At 51.9% G+C, this 23,606-nt stretch overlaps 1 protein-coding gene across 4 annotated transcripts in view; it reads left to right on the forward strand.

The window, feature by feature from the left end:
- DVL1 (dishevelled segment polarity protein 1) overlaps window positions 1-23,606 on the forward strand; it is a 693,343-nt gene that overhangs the window by 649,107 nt on the left and 20,630 nt on the right. For 3 of the 4 annotated variants that reach the window (XM_085609591.1, XM_085609595.1, XM_085609594.1), the window contains 2 exons: window positions 482-631; window positions 22,661-22,792. In XM_085609591.1, the coding sequence (XP_085465717.1) occupies window positions 482-631; window positions 22,661-22,792 (282 nt within the window). The remainder of the gene's footprint in view (window positions 1-481; window positions 632-22,660; window positions 22,793-23,606) is intronic. The other variant, XM_085609592.1, reaches the window with a different exon arrangement.

Raw genomic sequence — 23,606 nt, forward strand, 5'->3', positions numbered from 1 at the left:
TTTATTTTACACATCTTAAAAGGCTCTAAACGAGTGTCCATGGTGTTGACAGCCAGCACCACTCAGGCTACCAGACGTTTTTGCTAGGCTGCCCTCACAAGTTGGCCACCATAGCATTATCATTTAGACAACATGCACCCTGGACCATGTCCTGTGAATTATTTTATGGCCAAGTCCTCTCAGAAGGAGCTCTCCGGGACTTCCTACCTTCAGCGAGCCATGGGACAGATGGGTCATAGAGCATGTAACACTCTTTTTGTCCTGCTAAGATAGTCATAACTCACATTTTGAACAAAGGAAGGTAGTTTAGACATTTGATCCCTTTCACCTGTGCACGTATGCAGTAAGTAGGTAGGCTTACCCAGACCTGTGGGTCAGGTCTTTCCCCGTCTTTTGGCGAGGACTTCACTGTTGGTTTTCCTTGGACTTGAGATGTGATGCTAACCGGTTTTGTTTTATTTCTGTTTCTTGACTGTTCCAGCTGAGCCGGTCCGGCCCATCGACCCCGCAGCCTGGATCTCTCATACCACCGCCATGACGGGCGCGTTCCCCCGTTACGGTATGAGCCCCTCCATGAGCACCATGACATCTACCAGCTCCTCACTAACAAGCTCTATTCCCGATTCAGAAAGTAAGTCACACTGCGGCCCGGTCTCCAGGCAGGACCTCCCCGCTCAGGGCCAGCGGTGTCCAACTGCACACGGGCTAAGGCAATGAGAGGGCGCCGGCCCGTGGTTCGGACCAGGGCTGGGTGGGCGGTAGCTCTCCCAGGGCACCCTTTAAGTTCCTGATTTTCCAAATTAAACTTGTTATGTTGTATATCTTGTTGTTTGTTGTGCCTTACTTGTCTATCCCTCCTCCAGCACTAAGGTTGGTTCAGAGTAATTAAAATGGATTTGAACAATGAAATAAGAGAATGCATCTCACTTCTGTTCCAGTGATCACACTTTGTAGGCAAATTTGGGTGTTTGGTTTGCAAGGCATGTCTTGGGTGGCATAAGTGCCAGTCGGCCCATGTAATTTATGATACACTGAGCTTTAAAGGCAACACCAAATCCCATTTTGCTGTTTTTTTTTAAATTTCCTTTTATAAGTTTGATAGAGGTGGATGAAGTTTTTATCACACAACTTAAGTTTTACCTACTTACAAAGTATTGGCAATCACATACTACACCGTTTCCCACTTCGCTTCGCCTAAGCTGCAGCGTAGTTTTTTTCCCTGCCAGTGTTAGTGCTGTAACCAGACTGTTTTTTCATGCGCTTTCTAGTAAACATTGTTATGCTGGTGACTCACAAGTGTTTAGTGTGTAAGTGGATACCTTTCTTAGTTTGTTCTCCTGAGTGACTCAACACTCGCAAGGGAAAAGTTTATCAAATTACAATCGCGGACAACATTTTGAAAATCAAGAGTATGAGATTTGAAACATTGTGGAAGTCCCAGTTTTTACATAAAAGCCCAACCAGCGTAGAACTTCCCAACGTAAGAGAATGAGGAGAGAAAAACTCTCTGTATGAAAAGTCTGAGTTTAGATGTTCAGCATGCAAGGGCTGGCACATGATAGGAGGCCGCTTACTGGCTTGCCTGGTGGGTTTTCCCTCAGACCTTTTCACACAAACATTTAGGCTGCCGTTGGCTGTGAGAAGCAGCAACATTTTATAAAATAAGTCATATAAAATCAGGGAAATTTCCTGCCGCAGCAACAATGCAGTGATATCTACTTTGATTGTACAAAAAATAAAATCCTATTTCCAGTTGGGGAAGGCACTTTTAATTCACAGGTGGAAAGCACATGTTGGGGGTGCTACAGCAGCACCCTAGCCCCTCATCAGGTTCAGCACTACCTAATAAAAAACACTTAGACGGTTTAAGAGATTACCTCAAACCCCAATTAAAGCTCTGAGCCTGGCCCCATTAGCTCGCAGAGATAGCCTGCGCATTCCTGCGCCTTTCTCATTAGGCTCCCTGGTTCTTATCGCAGGAGAGAGGCTTTCACGTAGTCGCACTGTCAGGTTCATGGGCAGTTCACGAACTTGGTTCATGATGGGGAGAAGCTGGTACCAGGAGGCTCTTTCCATCAGTGGGCGGCCTCCCCTTTATCTGCTGCTCTCTGCCTGTTATCAGGCCCGGGTAATGTACAGGCTGGACGTGGCCTGGTCCATGTGACGGCTGCTAACAGGCACAAGGTGTGTCTGACATTAGGGAGAAAGTGTGCCTGGATCACGTGTGACCAGAGCTTTAATGAGACCAGCACTTCGGCGCGGTGGGGGTGCGAGAGCGATGCATGTTATATCCTGAAGGTGAATTCTTTGGGGAGTTAAATCACCTTTGCACAAAGTTCTCCGTTCGATTCCAGATACAGCGAGTTGTACTCGTTTGGCACTCGCAATAAATTGAATAATTTGGGGGCGCATGGACTAATTAAGTGTATGAAGATTGTACCCATCCTGAAAGGACCCCTAAAGGCATCGCTGGGTGTTGGTGCCCTCTACAGCCATGTGAGTTTCTCATACTGCCCACCAGGGCCAGTTTTTCACTGGGGGGTGGGCACAGCTGAAGTAAATTGCTGTAGCGTAATTATAGCAAAATTACGCAAGACTACGCAGCATTACGGGAGGTGTGTAACCCAGCTTTAAGCGTTATTTTCTTAGCGCAAAATGGACCCGAGGATGCATTTTGAAGTAAGGAATTAGCGCTAAATGTAACAGAACAGGAACAGTAGCTGCCAGCAGTCGCTCACATTCACTACGTTTGTTGTTTCTGTGCTCCTGCAGTTGGATTTTTGTGCTATAACTACACGAACAGGTGTACTTGCATAATTTTCAGTATTTTTTGCATTTCGCCCCGGCCTTCTGATATGGCTGGAGCCATCTAGTCACACTACCCACCAGTGTGAACTTCACGCTAGTGCCCCTTTCTCATACTATCAATCACTACTCACATCTTACACTGCCCACCAGTACCAGCCTTTCTCAGTACCCAGTGTTTGAGTTTCTACATAGTGCCTACCAGTCTCAGCAGCTGGCATTGGCTAACAGTAGCCATGCCCACTGCTGTTGTATCATGCTGCTAGCCAGTGTCAACTTGTCGTACTGCCAGCTAGGGTCGGTTTCTCCCACCAGTGCCAACCTTGGAAATTCCAGACTCTGTGCATGTTGAATCCTTAGCCTCTCTTCAGGTGAGATGTGTAGCAATCCTTTAGTGGGGCACATCATGTGGTGGCCCTTGTTCGAGGAGGTAGAGGTTTGTCTTTCTTGTTTGAAAGTCTACGGCAGTAGATGCTATGCCACATGTCTGTGAGGCCTCTTTACTGCTCCACCCAATATGTAAAGCAAAGCTGGTGACAAGAACACTACTCAGCACCTTAGATACCCTTTCTAATGGTGTTAGCATCACATTTTCGTTTAATAGTGGGCACTTCTGCTAATTTGCCTTTACGCATTGTAGGGAATTTCAGATGTTTTCTTACATACATTACACTTCTGCTAATACTTGTTTCTCAACTGGCAATAGATTGTCTTAACGTTCTGTACAGCACCACATTGACGCGGGTCACTTCTTCAGAGATGAGCCTCGACCGCAGGTAGCCTGCATTGCCAGCCCTCGACTACAAAACAGATCTTTTGTCTATTTTACTTCTAGCTGCATAACACAAAGTTTTATTCATTCTGTATTTTTATTGCTTTGGAGCATCATAATATTTTGTAAGAGGAGACCACTTCCTTCTCATCGACCATTTCTCACCACCACATATCTCTCAAATCTACCTCATTTGGGGGCTGTAACCCTCTTTTAACTCCTCTTCACGCTGCAAACAAAAAATGCCTTGATTAAAAGTTCAGTGGGATCACCCAATGGGTTGTGTACCATAATATCAATTCGAAACATAATGACATCCAAAAATAACAACTCAAAATACTGACTACCACTACATCATGAAGGTAAGAATATATAGGCAAGTTTAGATTTACTCTCCCAAAACTGCATCCATTTACCGTGAAAATATATATTTAGTGTCAACGTATATAGACGTGGAGTTAAGAAGAAAAAGAAAAAAGGGGAGAGGAGTTGGCCTAACGGCTAGGGCGCTCGACTTCGGGCCTGGGGAACTGGGTTCGAGTCTCGGTAATGATGCTGAACATCCTGTGATTCTGGGCAAATCACTTAATCTCCCCGTGCCTAACAAAAATGAATGTGTGTCCTCATGTAACTTAACTGGTGCTGTATAAAGCACTCTGATACCTGATTTCGGATTCGGGTCAAGTTCGCACTACATAAAACTCTGCAAAAAAAAACAAAAACATTTTTGTATACTTACATGTATATGTGTGTGTGTGTGTGTGTATATATATATGTATATATAGATAGATAGATAGATAGATATACCTTGAAGGTATAGATGTAGTTGATATTCTGATGTAAGAATTTTTCAGGACGATGTTAAAAGCTCAATAATGTAGTAGAGAACACCACCCTCCTTTAAACCACTATCACCCTCCAACACCAGTTCTTTGAGAGAGACTCAAAAGACTGAGACGTATGTCCAACAAGTCAACAACTGGGAGGCGTAGAGGAGAAGAGTGGTCTAGTGTCTAAAAGAATGAGAGCAGAGGCAGGAGACCCAGCTTCTAATTCTAGGGTTCTCTCTTGCTCAGATTGCCTGATCATGGGCAGATCCTTTCATCTCCCGATGTTTTAGTTCACTTATCTGCTATTACTAGGGCATATAGGAATAAACACATTAGAAAAGTCTGTACAAGCTACCTCGCTTCCGTAGTGCCTGGATGTTGGAAACAGCCCCACTCCCACTCCGCAGGGTGGTGGTGGACTCCCCGAACACACTGTGGTAGCTTGGCTCGAGTGGTCAGGAAACAGGCGCAGTGCTAAGCATACAATATACCCATACAATAACCATGCGTGCATCCGTTCCAAAAACGACTCTACACCGTAAAAATTATGAAAATATTCTTCTTTATCTTTTTCTCTTAGTTGCTGATTGGGAAAATAAATAACAATCACAATATACAAATTCTTAAATAGAGCAGGTCAAATAAATATTTGCTGTTTGCTGAAATAAATAGGGGTGATCATAAATAACAGGGCATAAATACAAGTGCAATATATACAGACAATTAAATACTTTGAGGTAATAAATACTGTACCAATAAATACTGTACCAATAAATACTGTACACCAACAAGTCCTGTGGACCTATAAATACAGTGCAGCATTAAATAGATAAGAACTTAATAAATACAGTTTCCCCAATAAATAATTAGGAGTATACAATAACACTCATGAATCAGATGACACTTCAATACTTAAGGGCTGATTTGGCCCAGGCACAGCTTGTAGGGTGTGGAAGGCTTGGGGGGTCCTACTCCCTGGCTGAGGCAAAGGCTGAGGCCTAAACTGAGGTAGATCAAAGGGGGGAATACCAGTGCCCTGGCTTTCTCTCTCCACACAACCTCTCTAGGTTAGTCCCAGTTCACCCCTTGCACAGTCAGGTTGGTTTCAGCACCTCCCTAGCCCCTTAGAGCAGTCTCTCAGGTCTCCACAGGGCCTTAGGCGCCCTCTACTCCACTTACTGCCCTTTTCTGATGTTCCGACGCCGCTGGAGTCGTGTCGACGCCGTGAGGCGGTTCCGGTTCGGTCTCGGCGGCCTCGGCACAATGTCAGTTCTTTGACGACGCCGGCAGGCGGTTCCGGTCCGATGTCGGTGGCCTCGGTTCGATCTCGACCTCCGATTCGACGGCGTCGGGCAGTCTCTTCACGATGTCGACTTCGGGCGGCTCCGGTCCGATGGCGCTCTCGGCTCCGATGACGTCGGCCGGCCTGGCCTCGATGTCGACTTCCGGCGACTCCGGGGTGCGATCCTCACCCCCGACCTCCGGTGCTCCTCCACACAGGTTCCGGGCGACTCCGGAGTGCGATCCTCACTCCCGACCTCCGGTGCTCCTCTACCTCGGTCTCCGACGACTCCGGAGGGCGGACTTCACTCCTCCGATGACGCCGCTCGCTCGACCTCGGTTCACTTCCTCCTCGACCTCTGGTATTCCTCACGACCTCCGTCGGCGCCCTCTCACGACCTCAGGCGGCTCCGGGTACGACGTCTGCTACTTCAGTCAGCGCCGCTTCTCCACCTCGGGCTCCAGGTCTTCAGGCTACTCGACGCCGGACTCCAGGGAAACCAGTTTCCAGGTCAGGATCTTGCTGCTTTCTGCTTCTAAGGCCTGTTCCTGCTGTTCAGGTCCTTAGGATGAGTTTTTCTGTCCTCTTCCCACACAGGGCTATAGGCTGGGATCCATCAGTAGGGACAAGTATCAAGGGTGGGTTTATGGACCCCACTCCAGGCACAAGTTTCCACCCCTGCTGCTTCACTCCTTCCTCCTTCACTGTTGTGCTCCTCTCTCTTCACCAGTCAGGTGCCAACTGCCAGCTCCAACTGCCAACTGCCTCTCTTATCCTCCCAACATTCTAAACCGCCTCCAACGGTCACAGGGTTCTGGAATCTCCTGGAATGTTCTGGAAGGTGCTGGTAGGTTCCAGTGGATGCTGGTGATGTCACAGGTGGCCACCATTTTGTGCTCCAGGCCCTCAGACAGAAGTTTCAGGGGTAGCTAAAATGGCTCCCTGAATCTGTAGCAACACGAAAAAGTCTGGTGGTTCCCAAAAAGGAAAAATTCAAACAGGGTTTGAGGCAAAAGTGGGACAAAATAAATAATGATGAGGAGGGACCACCCAAAGGGCTGACAGGTCTAACACGCGTCCCCCCCAGCTGAAAGTGGGGAGAGCTACCCAACCCCTTGGGAGTTCTCATCACTAAGGCGGAAGTACCTTGAGAGACCGTCTGCATTGGCGTGGTCCACTCCAGGCCGATGTTCCACCTGAAAGTCCATCCCCTGTAGGGAAATAGACCACCTCAACAACTTGGGATTCTCCCCCTTCATTTGCATCAGCCAACGAAGGGGTCTGTGGTCGGTCTGAACTAGGAAGTGCGAGCCAAACAGGTATGGCCGCAACTTCTTCAGAGCCCATACCACTGCAAAGGCTTCACGCTCTATTGCACTCCACTTCTGTTCCCTGGGAAGTAGTCTCCGGGATAGGAAGACCACGGGTTGATCCAGACCCTCTTCGTTGAGTTGCGATAACACTGCCCCAATGCCATGTTCTGATGCATCTGTCTGGACAATGAACTCCTTGGAAAAGTCTGGGGCCCTTAAGACCGGGGCCTCGCACATGGCTTTCTTCAATCTCTCAAAGGCTTGCTGACAAGCCTCCGTCCAGACTACCCGTCGAGGTTGTTTCTTGGACGTGAGCTCCGTGAGGGGGGTTACGATGGTACCGTACCCCTTCACGAAGCGGCGGTAGTATCCCGTGAGGCCCAAAAATGCTCGGACCTCAGTCTGTGTCTTGGGGGGTTCCCAGGCCATGATGGCCTCGATCTTCGCCTGGAGGGGTTGCACCGTTCCCCTACCCACCAAGTGTCCAAGGTACACTACCGACCCCTGCCCGATCTGGCACTTGCTGGCCTTGATCGTCAATCCAGCTTGTCTCAGGGCCTGGAGAACAGCTTGCAGGTGACGCAAGTGATCCTCCCAGCTGTTACTGAAGACGGCTATGTCATCCAGATAAGCAGCAGAGAAACTCTCCATTCCGGTGAGGATCTGGTTTACCAGGCGCTGAAACGTGGCAGGTGCGTTCTTGAGCCCAAAGGGCATCACACAGAACTGGTAGTGGCCATTGGGCGTGGAGAAGGCTGACCTTTCCCTTGCTCCATCAGTCAAAGAGATCTGCCAGTACCCCGAAGTAAGGTCAAAGGTACTTAGATATTGGGCAGCTCCCAGCCGGTCAATCAATTCATCCGCCCTAGGGATCGGATGAGCATCAGTTTTTGTCACTGAATTCAGTCCCCGGTAGTCCACACAGAACCTCAGTTCTGGTTGGGCACCCGGTGGTGCAGCTTTCGGTACTAACACCACCGGACTGGACCAGGGGCTGCTAGAAGGTTCAATCACTCCTAGCTCCAGCATCTTAGTGACTTCACTATGAATGCTGGCCTTCACCTTGTCTGACATCCGGTAGATCTTGGACTTCACAGGTGGGCTGTCTCCTGTGTCCACGTCATGGACGCACAGGTGAGTCCTACCCGGGACAAGGGAGAACAACGCAGAGTACTGCCCCAGGGCCTGGCGACAGTCCTCCTGCTGTTCAGGAGTTAGAGATGGGGAGAGATTCACTCCCTCCACCGACCCATCCTTTTCCTGAGACGCAAACAGATCAGGGAGAGGCTCGCTTTCCACGTCCTCTCCTCCGTCAGTCACCATCATCAAGATGACTTCGGGCCTCTCGTGGTGGGGTTTGAGGCGGTTGGCATGCAGCACCCGCAGGGGCTGACGAGGGGTCTTCAGGTCCACCAAGTAGGTAGCCTTACCCTTCTTCTCCAACACCTCAAAGGGTCCTGACCAGCGATCCTGGAGGGCACTAAGCTCTCCTGGTTCGATCACCCACACCTTCTGGCCAGGCTCCAACTCCACCGGGTGAGCGTTGTGGTCATACCACGCCTTCATTACTGCTTGGCTGGCTTCCAAGTTGTCAGAAGCTTGCTTCCACAACTTAGCCATTTGGCTCCGGAAGGCCAGCATGTAGCTCACCACATCCTGGGGGAGCTTTCTGGGAGTTCTTTCCCATCCGTCTCTCACCAGGTTAAGAGGTCCACGTACAGGGTGCCCATACAGAAGCTCGAAGGGGCTGAAGCCCACTCCCTTCTGTGGCACTTCCCTGTAGGAAAAAAGTAAACAGGGTAGGAGGACGTCCCATTTCCTCCGCAGGCTTTCAGGCAGACTTCTGATCATGCCTTTTAAGGTTTTGTTAAACCTCTCCACCAGACCATTGGTCTGGGGGTGGTAAGGAGTGGTGAACCGGTATGTCACTCCACACTCCTTCCACATTGCCCGCATATATGCTGACATGAAGTTGGTCCCCCTGTCGGACACAACTTCCTTGGGAAAACCCACTCGGGTAAAGATTCCCATCAGGGCCCTAGCCACAACAGGTGCTGTTATGGTCCTCAGAGGTATCGCCTCTGGGTACCGTGTGGCATGATCCACCAGAACCAGGATAAACCTGTGACCAGCTGATGTTGGCGGATCTAACGGACCCACAATGTCGATGCCCACCCTTTCAAAGGGGGTGCTAACGACAGGAAGTGGTTCCAGGGGAGCTTTCAGCTTCACCCCTGTTTTCCCACTGGCTTGGCAAGACACACATGTCCGGCAGTAGGTATCGGACGACACTTTCATCTGAGGCCAATAAAAGTGTGGGACAAGACGGGCGAAGGTCTTGTCTTGCCCCAGGTGTCCTGCCAATGGTATCTCGTGAGCCAACTCTAAAAGGAAGGCTCGATATCGTTGAGGGACTACCAAGGCTCGTGACGATCCATGTAGGGGTGCCTTGGGTTCACTGTAGAGGAGGCCATCCTCCCAGTAAACACTGTAGTTCCCTTCAACGTTCCCTGCTGCCTGGGCTTCGGCCTGTCGCCTCAGCCCCTCAAGGGTAGGGCACTCCCTCTGGCCCTGGCAGAATTCCTCCCTGGACGGGCCTCCCTCCACGTGCCACTCGGCCGGGATGGGTAGGTCCTCCAGGTTGGTAACGTCCCCCTCCGCAGACTCCTGGTCCACCACCTCCGGTGGCCTATCCGTCCTACGGGGTGGAGACGCCGAGGCAGGCTCCTCCTGTCCTCGGTTCTTCCCTTGACTGGCAGCTGGCTGGGCCTTTGTTCCAGGCTCCAGCCGGAATGAGCTCCCTCTTCGGGTAGTCTCGGACCTTGTGCTAACACAGGCCCAGTCAGGTGTACCCAGCATCTCGGTGTGAGTCCGGTATTCCACCTCCTTCCAAGCGTTGTGCTCCATGTCATTGCCCAGCAGACAATCGACTGGCACGGCAGGGCTTACGGCAACTCGAAGTGAACCTGCAACCCCCCCCCATTCAAAGGGAACCTCAGCCACGGGATAGTGGCCGGTTCTGCCGTCAGCCATCGCGGCTGGGTGGAGTACATCGGGAATGACTTGCTCTGGAGACACCAGTTGGCTACGTACCATAGTCATACTGGCTCCTGTGTCTCTCAGAGCCTCCCCTCTTTGGCCATTGATGGTGATCCACTGCCCATACTTTGCAGTATTTGCGGGCACCTGGATCTTAGGAACCATCTCCCGTTCTCCCAGGGACACTAAAGTGACACCCGCCCACTCCCTTCCCTTAGTTAAGGGCATCTCCTCCCCGAGCACTGCACTAGCTACTCCGGGGGTCTTTCCTCCAGTGGGAGGGGGTGAGCGTTTCTGACACTTCGGATCTCCTTTATAGTGTCCAACGCCACCGCACTCGTAGCAATGGACAACCCTTGGCTGCTGACTCTGGCCAGGATTAGGGTTTCTGGGAGGGTTAGCCTTAGAGGTGAATCCTGTTCCCTTCCCTTGGAAGTTATTTTGGGGGCCTTTGGAGAACTCCTTTTTCTTTTCCCCTCCTTCTTTCTTCTGGGGGGCGCCCTGTCCGGTCTTTTGAGTATCCCCTCCAGTCCCCCTTGTGGACACCCGGGTACTAGCCCAAATGTCCGCCTCCTCAGCAAGCTTCCGGGGACTGGTCAGCTTGCTATCCACCAGGTGTTGCCGCAGTTCAGGGAAACATTTCTCGAGTAGGTGTTCCTTCAACACTAGGTCAAACAGCTCCTCGTAGTTCCTTACTTCACTGCCCTGAATCCAACCTTCCAGTGCCTTCTTTGCATAGTCCAGGAAGTCCACCCAATTCTGTGTGCCCAGTTTGTGACTACCCCTGAACTTCTGTCTGTACTTTTCCGGAGTAAGTCCAAACTTCCTGATGAGCGCCAGTTTCATGGTGGGATAGTGGGTTTGCTCATCCTCTTCGAGGGCCAATAAAGCATCCCTACCAGCTGGAGGCATGTATTTATACAGTCCCCCTCCCCAATACTTCGCTGGAACCCCATGGGCCCTCAATGAGACCTCATAGGCTGCTAGCCACTTGGCGATGTCGTCACCCGCCCCATAGCTTGCTACAATGTCCTTTGGCAGGTAAGGTTTGGATTCCCTAGTGGACTCTTGGTTTTGGCTGCCACCATTAGGAACAGGTTGTGCCCCGATTCTCAAAATCTGAAGATCTATTTCTTTCAGTCGCAATTCATGGGCCATCCTCTGCTCCTCTTTCTCCTTTTCCAGCCTTGCTAAGTCCCATGTGAGCTGTCTCTTCTCTCTCCGATCTGCCAACTCCACTTCGGATAAGCCCCCACTAGAGACAGTGCTGCCCTTCCTAGAAAGTGTCCTGGGCCCTGCTGACAGGTTCCCCACCTCAGGTTGGTACATCTCAGCCCCCTCGGGGTCAGGCTCTCCATCCCTGTCTTCTTCCTCAGCCTTGCTTTCCCTGCGTGCCTCCCCCCAAGCCCTTAAGCTGGTTTGAAGTGCACCCTTCTTTGCTCCTGGGGGACAGTACACCCCCTCTCGCTGGCAAAACTCCCTGAGTTGGGCCACAGTGTACGTGTCTAGATTTTCAAGAACAAACTCCATCTTGCCCACTCAGGTTAGAGGACAGGTTTTGTGCAGTAACAATGCAGGGGGGTACCTTTAATAATACCTCCTCCCACCACCAGAGTAAATTTGGAAAAAACAAAAACCCACAATTTGGAAGGCCGCTGTGAGAAAACTCCCGGTGTAGGCCTATGGACTACCCACAGTTATTGTTGAGTATATGTAGGCACAGCTCTATCCCACCACTGAACACCAATTTATGTTGGAAACAGCCCCACTCCCACTCCGCAGGGTGGTGGTGGACTCCCCGAACACACTGTGGTAGCTTGGCTCGAGTGGTCAGGAAACAGGCGCAGTGCTAAGCATACAATATACCCATACAATAACCATGCGTGCATCCGTTCCAAAAACGACTCTACACCGTAAAAATTATGAAAATATTCTTCTTTATCTTTTTCTCTTAGTTGCTGATTGGGAAAATAAATAACAATCACAATATACAAATTCTTAAATAGAGCAGGTCAAATAAATATTTGCTGTTTGCTGAAATAAATAGGGGTGATCATAAATAACAGGGCATAAATACAAGTGCAATATATACAGACAATTAAATACTTTGAGGTAATAAATACTGTACCAATAAATACTGTACCAATAAATACTGTACACCAACAAGTCCTGTGGACCTATAAATACAGTGCAGCATTAAATAGATAAGAACTTAATAAATACAGTTTCCCCAATAAATAATTAGGAGTATACAATAACACTCATGAATCAGATGACACTTCAATACTTAAGGGCTGATTTGGCCCAGGCACAGCTTGTAGGGTGTGGAAGGCTTGGGGGGTCCTACTCCCTGGCTGAGGCAAAGGCTGAGGCCTAAACTGAGGTAGATCAAAGGGGGGAATACCAGTGCCCTGGCTTTCTCTCTCCACACAACCTCTCTAGGTTAGTCCCAGTTCACCCCTTGCACAGTCAGGTTGGTTTCAGCACCTCCCTAGCCCCTTAGAGCAGTCTCTCAGGTCTCCACAGGGCCTTAGGCGCCCTCTACTCCACTTACTGCCCTTTTCTGATGTTCCGACGCCGCTGGAGTCGTGTCGACGCCGTGAGGCGGTTCCGGTTCGGTCTCGGCGGCCTCGGCACAATGTCAGTTCTTTGACGGCGCCGGCAGGCGGTTCCGGTCCGATGTCGGTGGCCTCGGTTCGATCTCGACCTCCGATTCGACGGCGTCGGGCAGTCTCTTCACGATGTCGACTTCGGGCGGCTCCGGTCCGATGGCGCTCTCGGCTCCGATGACGTCGGCCGGCCTGGCCTCGATGTCGACTTCCGGCGACTCCGGGGTGCGATCCTCACCCCCGACCTCCGGTGCTCCTCCACACAGGTTCCGGGCGACTCCGGAGTGCGATCCTCACTCCCGACCTCCGGTGCTCCTCTACCTCGGTCTCCGACGACTCCGGAGGGCGGACTTCACTCCTCCGATGACGCCGCTCGCTCGACCTCGGTTCACTTCCTCCTCGACCTCTGGTATTCCTCACGACCTCCGTCGGCGCCCTCTCACGACCTCAGGCGGCTCCGGGTACGACGTCTGCTACTTCAGTCAGCGCCGCTTCTCCACCTCGGGCTCCAGGTCTTCAGGCTACTCGACGCCGGACTCCAGGGAAACCAGTTTCCAGGTCAGGATCTTGCTGCTTTCTGCTTCTAAGGCCTGTTCCTGCTGTTCAGGTCCTTAGGATGAGTTTTTCTGTCCTCTTCCCACACAGGGCTATAGGCTGGGATCCATCAGTAGGGACAAGTATCAAGGGTGGGTTTATGGACCCCACTCCAGGCACAAGTTTCCACCCCTGCTGCTTCACTCCTTCCTCCTTCACTGTTGTGCTCCTCTCTCTTCACCAGTCAGGTGCCAACTGCCAGCTCCAACTGCCAACTGCCTCTCTTATCCTCCCAACATTCTAAACCGCCTCCAACGGTCACAGGGTTCTGGAATCTCCTGGAATGTTCTGGAAGGTGCTGGTAGGTTCCAGTGGATGCTGGTGATGTCACAGGTGGCCACCATTTTGTGCTCCAGGCCCTCAGACAGAAGTTTCAGGGGTAGCTAAAATGGCTCCCTGAATCTGTAGCAACACGAAAAAGTCTGGTGGTTCCCAAAAAGGAAAAATTCAAACAGGGTTTGAGGCAAAAGTGGGACAAAATAAATAATGATGAGGAGGGACCACCCAAAGGGCTGACAGGTCTAACACTGGAACACAGAGGAAATTGGGTGGCAGAGTTGACCCAGAAGGATGAGAGACATGGTATTTTTTGCGTAGCACAATGGCACTGCACCATGTACTTTATACCTTATATTAGACATTATTTGCACCTTACAAGTGATAGGCTCACCAGGATAGTATAAACAACAACCTATAGCTGCTCTGCGCATATCGAAGCGAAAGTCTTCTGAAAAACTTGCATCATTTCTGGCCTTCAAGAGGATCAAAGGCGTCAAGATAGGTTATCGCCTCTAAAACGTAGGTAGCACCATCTGAAAGAAACACGTTAGTTAGATTCCTCACCTTAGAATATCCCCAGGCGTCAGACTGGATCCGGAAGATTTTTCGTCAGCAATACCCCTTGCGCGTCGCTAGGCGTCGTCTGCGGCTCCGCGTCCGTCGTCGGCGTCGTGCGCCGGGATGACGTCGTCGGAGTACTTAGACGCCGCCCTCGCGCGCTGACGTCAGTTCTTCTTTTTTCCGCGCCAGTAAGCGCAGATCCGGGAGAGCTACCCCTTTTAGTCTTTTTTGACTAAATCTTTTTGATCATTTTTGATCCTTGTCTGTCGACATCTGGTGCCGGTAGGATGCCTGGGTTCAAGGCTTGCGAGGATTGCCATCGACTGATGTCGGTGACCGATCACCACCGCCGGTGCCTCTACTGTTTAGGCCCCGACCACGACGCGGAGTCGTGCAACGACTGCCAGGCCCTGACTTCGAAGGCTAGGCGGGAGCCGTCCCGCAAGCTTTTTGAGCTTCGCCACTCGGCTCCGCGTCGTGCGCGATCCCGGTCCAGGAGGAGGTCCAAGGATCGCTCGCGGAGCCCTAGCCGACGCCATCGATCGTCCGGCTCCAAGTCGTCGGGTAAGTCCAAACGCTCAAAGAAGTCCAAGAGGCGACACCGCTCTTCGGACTCCCCTCGCCGGTCGCGCGACTCGGCCGAGGGTCAGGGTGGTTCCACCCCCGCGGCTCCGGCGGAGCCGCAGGCGCCGCGTCCGCCCCCATACCTTCCGGTCCCTGGGACTGACGCGGCGCCGGCGGAGATCAGTGCCTTCCTCTCGGCCATGAGGAGCCTGGCCCCGCCGTCGACGCCCGCTGGCGCGCCTTCGGGCCCCGCGGACTCGACTGGGCGACCTCGCCTGCCGGCGGCTCCGGCCCCGGCGCCGTCGACGACTCCGGTCTCGACGCCGCAGGTCCCCGCGGGGCCCATGCCTGGGCCCCCGTCGCCGCCGGTTGACCTAGTCACTCCTCCACCGGCGCCGGCGACTGAACCACCGACGCCGCCACCGGCGCCGCCGGCGCACACGCCTACACCTCCGGCGCCGCCGACGCCTTTGCCGCCGACACCGCCCCAGTTTAGCCCTCCTCCGGACCCGGCGCCGCAACGGCGTCGACCGACGCCGCATCCGACGCCGCTTGAGTCCTACCATCTCTACAGTCCGGTTCCGATCGTTTCTCCTGTTTATCAGGAATCGGAAGAAGGGGGCGACTGGGAGGGGTTCGAGGACCCTATGGCTGTTCAGTCACAGCTTTCTCAGGACTGGGCAGATGAACTGGGGGAGGCCAGTGGGCTGGACTTCGGAGGAGGGTGCAGCATTTTCTGTGGTGCTGCGCAAGGCGGCCGAGGCCCTTGGGCTCGAGTTGCCTGCCGTGGCTGTGAGGACTAACATCCTCACTGAGGTGCTTCAAACCTCAGCAAGCTCCACTGAGCCTCTGCTGCCGTTCAATGAGGCCCTCACTGACGTTCTGCAGGGCACCTGGTCCAAGCCCTCCACAGTCCCTCCTGTGGATAGGAACGTTGCCAGGCGCCACCGCCCTGCTCCGGGCGACCCCAGTTTCCTGTCCCAACACCCCACCCCCGAGAGTCTGGTTATCCAGGCCTCTACCTCCCAATCCTCCTTCCCGACCGCTCCGCCGGACCGGGATTCCAAGAGACTCGAGCAGTTTGGCAAGAAACTGTTCTCGTCCCTTAGTTTGGGCCTGCGGTCCTTGAATACCGCCTGTCTCTTGGACCGTTATTCCCACTCCCTGTGGGATACGGTGGAGGACGTGCTGCCCCTGTGTCCGGAGGAGGTCCGGACGCGTCTTAATCAGGCTTTGGCCGATGGGAGGGATGCAGCACGGCACGCCATACGATGTGGGCTTGACACCACGGACTCGCTGGGTAGAGCGATTTCCACCACGGTGGCGCTCCGCCGCCACGCCTGGATGCGGTCCACGTCATTTTCCGGGGATGTCCAGAACACCCTCATGGACATGCCTTTTGATGGCACTCGCCTGTTTGGTGAGAAGGCGGACAGTGCGCTGAACCGCTTTAAGGACTCCCGGGCTACGGCCAAGTCCTTGGGCCTCTCGGCTCCGCGGGCGCACACCTCCGCTTTTCGCCCCTTTCGTGGCCAAGGAAGGGGCGCCTCCTCACGTCCGCAAAGCCACCAGCCGCAGAACCAACCTGCGCGCGGTCGCGGACGTGGTTTCCGCCGTGGCGGAAATGGAGGCCGACGTGGTCAGCCCACTTCCACCCCGGCAGCATCCGCCTCAAAGCCCTCCTAGTCCGAGCTTTCAGGCCCATACCACGCCAGTGGGCGGCAGAGTTCGCCATCACCTGCTCCACTGGCGGTCCATAACATCGGACAGGTGGGTGCTGCAAATCGTCCGAAGGGGCTACTCCCTCCCCTTCGAGACGACCCCTCCAGCCATGCCACCGCAGCACCACCGTATCTCGGGGGATCATTTGAATCTTCTCCGCGAGGAAGTTTCGGCTCTCTTGGCCAAGGGGGCCGTCGAGCGCGTTCCGAGTCCAGAAGTAGGTCGTGGTTGTTATTCCCACTACTTTCTGGTTCCCAAGAAGGGCAAGGGGGGCCTACGCCCTATCTTGGACCTCCGGAACGTCAATGCCTTCCTCCGAAAGGAAAGGTTCAAGATGCTAACGTTGGCTCAGGTTTTAGCTGCCCTAGACCCTGGAGACTGGATGGTAGCGTTGGACTTGCAGGACGCATATTTCCATATCCCCGTCCTGCCGGCCCACCGGCGTTACCTGCGGTTCACGGTGGATCAAGAGCACTTTCAGTTTACCGTGCTCCCCTTCGGCCTCACCAGTGCCCCTCGGGTGTTCACGAAAGTGATGGCGGTGGTCGCAGCTCATCTGCGCAGATCAGGGGTTCCAGTCTTCCCCTATCTCGACGACTGGTTGTTGAAGGCGGGCTCGCCCCAGGAAGTCGTCTCCCACCTCCAGACTACGGCGGATCTCCTGCATTTGCTGGGGTTTTCCATCAACGTGCCGAAGTCACGCCTGAGTCCCTCTCAGAAGCTCCTCTTCATCGGAGCGGTTCTCGATTCGGCGCAGTTCCGGGTCCATCCACCGGAACAGCGGGTCCGGGATATACAGGCCCTGATTCCCATCTTTCGGCCTCTATCCCGGGTTTCGGTCAGGCTAGTGTTGCGGCTTCTGGGGCTGATGGCCTCCTGCATCCTACTAGTGCATCACGCCAGGCGGCGCATGCGGGCTCTGCAGTGGGACCTGAAGTTTCAGTGGGCCCAGCATCACGGCAACCTGTCCGACCATGTCTTGATCTCGGAGGGCACTGCACAACAGTTGCAGTGGTGGCTCACGGACCGCGAGTGGGTCAAGGGCAAGAGCCTCTCCCTTCCCCAACCGGAGCATGTCGTAGTGACGGATGCGTCCCTCCTGGGATGGGGTGGCCATATGGGAGAGGCGGAGATCAGAGGCCTCTGGTCTCCGGCGGAGTCTCGTCTCCACATCAACCTGTTGGAGTTGAGAGCGATCCGGCTTGCACTGAAAGCCTTCCTTCCCTCTGTCAGGGGAAGTGTTGTGCAGGTGTTCACGGACAACACCACCGCCATGTGGTATTGCAACAAACAGGGCGGGGTGGGGTCGTGGACCCTTTGTCAGGAGGCTCTGCGCCTCTGGACATGGCTGGAACACCAGGGCGTCACCCTGGTGGTTCAACATCTGGCGGGCTCTCTGAACGCCAGAGCAGACGAACTCAGCCGCCGGTGCATGATGGATCACGAATGGCGTCTGAACTCCGAAGTGGCGCAAGGTCTCTTTCAGCAGTGGGGAGAGCCTTGGTTAGATCTATTCGCCACCGAAGAGAACGCGCAATGTCAGCAGTTCTGCGCGTTGGAATTTCCAAGGCGGCACTCGCTCGGCGACGCTTTTCGTCACGAGTGGAGTTGCGGTCTGTTGTAAGCCTTTCCGCCTATACCACTTCTGCCCAGAGTGCTGAAGAAGATCAGGCACAACCGGGCCCAAGTCATCTTGGTGGCTCCGGATTGGGCACGAAGATACTGGTATCCCGAGCTACTCAGTATGTTGACCGATCCCCCGATTCGTCTGCCCCTTCGGGAGGATCTTCTGTCGCAGCAGCAGGGGACGGTCCTCCACCCGAACCTGTCCAGCCTCCACCTCCATGCGTGGAGATTGAGCGGCGGCAGTTGATGCCATTTGACTTGCCTCCTGAAGTCTGTGATATCATTCTGGCAGCCAGGCGTCCCTCCACAAAGTCGGTATACGCCTGCCGGTGGAACAAATTTGTGGCATGGTGCACAGCAAAGGCTGTGGATCCCCTTTCCGCCCCTCTTTCTGAGGTTCTCACTTTCTTCTTTCTCTGGCCCGGCAGGGCTCTGCCCTGGGCACCCTGAAAGGTTATCTTGCTGCCATCTCCGCCTTCTTGCGGCTTCCTGATCAGCCTTCTCTTTTCAAGTCCCCTGTGGTTACACGCTTTCTCAAAGGCATTACACACACGTTCCCTCCGGTCCCTTTTGTAATGCCTCAGTGGGACTTGAATCTGGTCTTGACATTCTTGATGTGCGCTCCCTTCGAGCCTCTTCACAATTGCCCTCTTCGTCTTCTGACTCTTAAGACTGCTTTTCTGGTAGCCATCACCTCGGCTAGACGGGTGAGTGAGCTCCAGGCTTTATCTTCAAAGCCTCCCTTTCTGTCTGTTCATCCGGACAAGGTTGTCCTTCGGCCTCGTCCCTCCTTTCTTCCTAAAGTGGTGACTCCATTTCACCTTGGGCAGTCTGTCACCTTGCCCACCTTCTTTCCGCCTCCGCATCCTTCCAAAGAGGAAGAGAGGCTCCACCGTCTGGACCCAAAACGTGCGCTCTCCTTTTATCTGGACCGCACAAAACAGTTCCGGGTGGACGACCAGCTTTTTGTTGGGTACGTGGGCGCTAAGAAGGGGAAAGCTGTGCACAAACGGACCATCTCTCGGTGGGTCGTTTTGTGTATAAAAATTTGCTATTCCTTGGCTAAAAAGGACCCTCCTGCTGGGCTGCGCGCCCATTCTACTCGGGCCACGGCGGCTACTACTGCCTTGGGACGGGGAGTCCCTTTGCAGGACATCTGTCAGGCGGCGACGTGGGCTTCGCTACACACGTTTGCCAGGCATTATTGCCTTGACAGCCAAGTCCGGAGGGATGGCTTCTTTGGCCGTTCTGTCCTCCAGGACTTTCTGGTGTGATCTTGGTTCGCAGACCCACCACCGGGGATGGTATTGCTTGGGTATCTATTCTAAGGTGAGGAATCTAACTAACGTGTTTCTTTCAGATGAACAAGTTACTTACCCTCGGTAACGATGTATCTGTAAGAAACATTAGTTAGTTAGATTCCTCACCGACCCACCCATCCTCCCCGTTCTGCGAACTGACATCTAGGGTTAAGGTTGTCCTTTCAGGCCCCTAGATTTTATTTTTGGCACCAGTGTCGGTCTTTGCATGGCTCTGCGTTCCTGGCGCGGAAGGCTATGTACAAGAACTGACGTCAGCGCGCGAGGGCGGCGTCTAAGTACTCCGACGACGTCATCCCGGCGCACGACGCCGACGACGGACGCGGAGCCGCAGACGACGCCTAGCGACGCGCAAGGGGTATTGCTGACGAAAAATCTTCCGGATCCAGTCTGACGCCTGGGGATATTCTAAGGTGAGGAATCTAACTAACTAATGTTTCTTACAGATACATCGTTACCGAAGGTAAGTAACTTGTTCTTCTGGATGCCCAGAAATATTTTGCCATTGAATGACTAGCACATCGGAAAGAGAGACAACGCAGCCACATTTGCGACAATGATGGTGCTGACAGCTCCAGTCATGTTGTGTGCAGCCACGTGCCACCAGTCATCAGGGTGGTGTGCGACAGCTAGAGTAAGGCTCTGTAAAGGGTTGGATTTTAAAGGGGCATGACATGCTAAACACTGCTCTGTCACAGGACAGTTTGGTTCCAGTGACACAGTATGCATAGGACCCACGTCTGGGTATACTATACTCGTCCCAAGAAGGGTGACACAATAACTGTACAAAACAGTGATGGATGGAATGCTTGAATAAATCTCAGACTCTGATAATCACTCGGGCCGCATCCCAATCCATATTTAGTTTGCACACCATGCCACCTCAGTTTGGACCCAGCTATATGCGAATCAGTCTTGACCGTGCTCCGATAGGAACAGTCCAGTGCAAACTGCCAAGCCAGGTCCTCCCTGAACCGCAACACAAACACCCAATAATTATTTTACAGCACTTAAACCAGCCTGTGAGACAGATGTTGGAAGATTGGATGAGGGTGACTGTAAGGAAGCTAAAATGGCAGCTTGAACCATAGAAATCTGTGACAAACTCTAACTCATCCAGTTCAGATACATGCACATAATTTATTACACAGCTGAGAGGCTATGCAAGATGGGTAGATGCCCCTTTCCAATGTGCACATGCGGTCAAACAGAGAAAGCAGACTTACTTCATATGATTTGGTTGTGTACGATAATACACAAGTATTGGGCCACTGGATCTTGATGAAAGTAACGCACCTACCACTAACCCTGTCACCAAAATTAATGCTATTGAGCATGATGGAGGAGGACGGATAGCTTAGATATATAAGAACATTCATTGGGCTTGTTGTTTAATTGTCAAGAGAGATGTAGTCAAATATCAGCTGCACCAACATGCCAGAGTGACAGAGGGCATGTATAGATGTACTATACTTGAATAGTCAGTGTATGTAGTAAGATTTGCCCACACAAACACTCTAATATCTGGGACCCATGGATTGAATACTTTGGCTGTTGCAGTTGATTCTGCATGTTTATGACACTGACAGGCGGTGTGTAAATCGACACTTTCCCATCAATGCATGTGAAAAATGATCCATGTGCAATGTGCAGCGGCGAAGCTTCGGGGGGGGGGGGTGTTTATGGTGTGACACCCACCAAATAAATGCATTCTTGGCTTGTTAGTTGAGTCTGTGGGTCCAGAGTCAGGTCTGCTGTGTGTGTGTTGGGTTTTATCGTCATCCTGATTTCACCATCAGATTTTAACTTGTTTTTTTTTGGATCAGGAGCTTAAATGTACAAAATGACTGGCTTACCACAAAGTAGCCAATATGCACCTAAAGAAGTACTCCTAGAATGGTTGCAAATGTACTACTCTTTAGAATACATACACAAGCATTGGCAGTAGTAGACCTGGAAGGCTGCACCAGTCTCAGGTCTCCAGGAATACTACTTGCAACCAGACACCCCAAAGGTGATGTGATGGATGCTTGCAAATAATCTAACCACTGGTAATGCCTCCGGGTACCATCCCAAACCATTGTTTACGCTGACTGTGCCACTCTAGTCAGAGGGCCTGATTTAGGATATGGCAGATGGATTAAAGGCAGGCAGGGTGGCGAAGGACTTTAATCCGCCCACCATATTTAAAGATGTCTACTGACACTGCATTGACAGGAACTGGAACATTTTGACAGACAGCTCTGTGAAACATCATGACTGGCCATCCAACTTTTCTACAGTTTTATATTTTACCAAACAAACTACCATAACTGGAGTTTGTTTTTAAAAGAAATGTGCTTTCTCCCAAAGTGTGAGGGTAATATATCTTTCTTTACTGTTCTTGCCACCAGGATATGCCTGGCAGTGAGGGACAGTGAAAAGAAAGTGAATCAAGTGTCCACTCTGAGTATGGTAGATGGTGGGATGTCTTACCTCTGACGATGCCTACTCTGTTTGGCCATTCGAGTAAGTTTTACACTGACGGAGTAACTTTTGCTCTGTCACCGTAAAACTTGTAGTCTGCCCGACTCAAATTCGAGCAAGTGGACCTTCTGTTTGGCAGACAGGATACTTAATCACCATTATAATGGAGTGCCTGGCTGCCAAATTTTCAATCAGCCCCTGAAGCCTACCTAATGCAAATCAGTATTGTCCCTTCTCATCATGGGAACAGTCCATCTTCAACCCTGGCCATCTCACCTATTCAGCCTGCCGCCCACTGTGATTTTTAGGGCGGGAAAGTTGAGATTAACACCCCTGAATCCCACTGACTAAGCTATGCCCCTGACAATGCGATGATTACTGCTTTGCTAAGCGTTGTCCTGTTGTTTTGTTACAACTGCACACTCAATCAAAAGAGGTGTAAGAAAAAGAAAGACTGTGCCATCCATGCAGCTGACTCATGTTTAGCCGTAGTTGCCTGTCTTAGCCAGCGATCTGATGGGCAATCTAACAATATTGTGTAAAGCAGTCAACATCGTCCCGCATTCTGTGCGAGTCCGTCTTGTCTTTCAGTGGAGACTTGAGTGATTGGTTAAAAAAGTGTAATTATCCCTATTTGTGTCTGTCTGTGTATGGTTTGTGGAATGTATGTTTCAAATTACAAATTTCAGCCCTTTTCTTACTCCACAAATCATCACTAATACTTGATGAATTACCTGCAATTGTTTGTACTGCAGTAATTGGTGGTGCGAAATTGAAGGATGGAATACATAAAATGGAGGCGAGGATAGGAGGGAATGGGAGGCTTTGCATCTTTGTCCACCCATCAGTAATTGGCGTGTACACTTCTCTCTCTTTCAGAGATGGAGGAGAGCCCGCTGTCGGTGAAGAGCGACATGTCCACTATCGTGAAGGTGATGCAGCTGCCGGACTCTGGCCTAGAAATCCGGGATCGCATGTGGTTGAAAATCACCATCTCCAATGCAGTGATAGGTGAGCATCGCCAGGCGAGGCCTGGACCACCCCGAGCCGGGGCTCCTTCTGGGGCTAAACTACTCATAATCCAGCAACTACGTCATGAAATTGGAATTCTACCAGTGGTGTAACAAAGGTCCCTGCAGCCCCCGCAGTGCAGGAGTCCCCGAGCTCCAGGGGGCCCCCTCAGCACAGTACCCTGGCCTGAGCGCTCCTGAGTAGGTCTGGAGGGGGCCCCTCCATGAACTTTGCAGGGGGGGCCCTCAAGTTTCGTTACGCCACTGAATTCTATATTCGGAAAATAACAAATGAAGGGAATTTTACACCTGGTTACCCATGTATAGTCTGCTTGTGGAGCTTTTTCAAAAGGTCTGTTCCAGATCTGTCCAGTATCTGTGGTAGCAGTACCTGTGTAAGTCATTCGAGAAAGAAAAACTCTTTTTGGATGGGTTTTAAGAGAAGGGGCCAAAGAGCAGCAGCACAATGTCTGTGTCCCATGTAAGTAGTCTTGGCGCCCGGGAGTCGCTGTGCACAGCGTAAACTGGACTGTGGAGACTCTGAGACCTTTCCCTTGTGAAAGGCCGATGGAGTTTAGGCATAATTGATATCTCCTCACATCTCTAACCAGCTCTGCTGACCTTCCACATGCAGCAACTGGTCAGTCCTCTCACAATTCCTTTACAGAATAGGTAGCTCCAATTTTATTGAATTTGGTATTCCGTATTTTTAGAATTAACGTCTATGCTTAGAGGAAATTTAGATACATCCAGCTGTTGTTAGGTCTGGCGTTAGCCAAGGCCATTGATTTTAGTATCATTATATTTATAATATA

This window comes from Triturus cristatus, chromosome 1_2 (genome assembly GCF_964204655.1).
Source record: "Triturus cristatus chromosome 1_2, aTriCri1.1, whole genome shotgun sequence".
Lineage (NCBI taxonomy): Eukaryota > Metazoa > Chordata > Amphibia > Caudata > Salamandridae > Triturus > Triturus cristatus.